This window comes from Trichinella spiralis (genome assembly GCF_000181795.1).
Source record: "Trichinella spiralis strain ISS 195 chromosome Unknown Scfld2454, whole genome shotgun sequence".
Lineage (NCBI taxonomy): Eukaryota > Metazoa > Nematoda > Enoplea > Trichinellida > Trichinellidae > Trichinella > Trichinella spiralis.
In genome coordinates, this window is record NW_003529393.1 from 1 (window position 1) to 2046 (window position 2046).

Below are 2046 nucleotides of genomic sequence, written 5' to 3' on the forward strand. Positions count from 1 at the left end.
AAAACGTGATTTTCCAACAAACATCACCGCAGGCACATGTATCGGATGGTAATTTCATGAAGCGGTTTTATTATAACGTATTATTTAATATAAATTTTAAATGTTGAAAATGCAAAGCAAAAATTGATCCACTTATTACAATAGATTTTTGTTCTGATTTGGACAAACGGGCTTTATGCTCGGATATTTTTTCGCCCGTGATGATCAAATTCATTCGAATCAGATTTCAGGGGGCTGCATGCAATTTTGGAATCCCAGGGGGTTGCTCGAAAACGTGACATTTTCGGAAAAAACGAAACAAATTCTTTAACCCATTGGATCCTTTCGGCGGATTCCAATAAAATTTTTTTTTTTCCCATTCAATTTATTATAATCTTTAAAAAGGAAATAATTTAAAATTAAACCCCATAAGCATAAAGTCAAGCGGGATGAAAAATTAAATCAATTCACCAATTACGTCATTGAAAGTTATAGCTTCACAGTTGGCCAAAAAATATTCCCTTTGTCAAGGGGATTTTCAAACTGTGAAGCGAATGTTGGTTCAACAGCGGTATGTGCGGTTTCGACCATCTTGCTCTAGAAGCGGCAACAGTTTCTTCGTATTTAATCCACCTGAAAATATTAATTTATTCAAATTAATCTGTAAACAGTTCAGTTTCAAAATAAGTAATCAAAAATCATGCCTTGCAATTTCTTGCCAACAACATTTCTTGCTAGAAATTTCTGCATCCAATTCTAACAGTTCACAGAAGAGATATGGACAAGATTGTTGTTCATTTTTTTCCGTTTCTCCAAAAATGCCTGAAAATTGTCCATTTGATTAGAGTATATGTTAGAAATGGAAAACAATTTAAAAAGTAAAAATTAAAATTAATAATCAAAGTGTCATCATATATTTCAATGCTCTTCTGCTCATTTGATATCCATTTAGGAAATTCCTGCAAAATTTGGTCTACTGTAAAATTTATTAGCATTGTGTAAGCTTCCAGTGAAAAAGATGCGCATTAGCATTTCAATTGCTATTTTGCTAAATGATACGTCGAATGTTGCCATTTGTACAGAAAGAACAATCTACGCAAGAAGGGCTTTTTGATTCACCTCTACGCTTGCGACTGCAATGTCGACGATTGTCAATAAAGTTAACATTTTCTAAAAAAAGAAATTTCACAATAGCAAACAGCTGGATGAAAATTAAAAATTAAAATTAACTGGGCTGGGCAAAATTCACCTTCCTGTGCTCTTTCTTTAAGCATTGTTGCGCAGGTTGATATTCCAATTTGTCACTTGCAACAAACAAGCATGCGATGCACCGGCCGGTAGGTTGTTTATTGAAACGTACGTATGTATGTATGAAGTATGTTGTTGCACGTTGTACATGCATACATGCACATGTATATATATATATATATATATATATGTATATATATAAGCTGTTGGACAATGTGTCCTCAGTATGCAGATTGTGCTGCTCTTGTTAAACTTGTCCTAACCTACTGTTCCTAACCGTCTGGTTTAACCCGATGCGGCATCAACTTTGATCCGGATGCTTGTGACTGTTGACCCCAGTCCAGTTTTTGACAGCATGCTACTTGTTTTCCAGACACACACAACGACTGTTGTTGAAACCGTCCAGTTGCATAAAATGCACAAACGATCATCACATTCAATCGACAACAGTGGATGCAGGACGTGGAATAAAATTTTGGCGGGAAAATGCCAACGCCCAATCCAACGTTCGGACAATTGGAAACGAATTTGCATGATAAAGTGGACACAATTTGTGTTGAAGAAGTGAAAAAATTTTTTTCAACACATTCCAAACCCATTTTCCGTTGCGTCAAATAAATGAAAAATGGAAACATTCAGAAAATTTCTGTTGGCAAAGAAAACGGCTGCTAGTGGAGCCGGTTGAAAAAAGCTTCTGCTGACGTCATCGGGAGAAGCAACTTTTCATTGGACCATTTTTTTTTTTTCCTCCCTTCAATTTTCACCCCTCCCCTCCCCTGCCCCCCCTCCCCAGAAAAATGTGAATGAAAAGAAGAAACA

General features: G+C 36.0%; 2 protein-coding genes across 2 annotated transcripts; both read right to left on the reverse strand.

The window, feature by feature from the left end:
* Positions 1–476: 476 nt before the first annotated feature.
* Tsp_13800 (electrogenic sodium bicarbonate cotransporter 1) lies at positions 477–1381 on the reverse strand. The gene is made up of 4 exons (XM_003368445.1): positions 1210–1381; positions 1039–1149; positions 741–801; positions 477–612 (listed from the first exon to the last, which is right to left on the reverse strand). The coding sequence occupies exons 1-4, from the start codon at positions 1379–1381 to the stop codon at positions 477–479; spliced, it is 480 nt and encodes a 159-aa protein (XP_003368493.1).
* Positions 1382–1499: 118 nt separating this feature from the next.
* Positions 1500–1826, reverse strand: Tsp_13801 (conserved hypothetical protein). Its single transcript, XM_003368446.1, has one exon. The coding sequence runs from the start codon at positions 1824–1826 to the stop codon at positions 1500–1502; it is 327 nt and encodes a 108-aa protein (XP_003368494.1).
* Positions 1827–2046: the final 220 nt, after the last annotated feature.

What these genes read in the sequence shown, in the direction of transcription:
- Tsp_13800 (XM_003368445.1), bottom strand. Translation starts at nt 1,381, where the DNA reads ATGCATGTACAACGTGCAACAACATACTTCATACATACATACGTACGT. An exon ending in TACAAATGGCAACATTCGAC is followed by an intron (nt 802 to 1,038) that starts GTATCATTTAGC and finishes GACAATTTTCAG; the next exon opens with GCATTTTTGGAGAAACGGAA. An exon ending in CCATATCTCTTCTGTGAACT is followed by an intron (nt 613 to 740) that starts GTTAGAATTGGA and finishes TAATATTTTCAG; the next exon opens with GTGGATTAAATACGAAGAAA.
- Tsp_13801 (XM_003368446.1), bottom strand. Translation starts at nt 1,826, where the DNA reads ATGGGTTTGGAATGTGTTGAAAAAAATTTTTTCACTTCTTCAACACAA.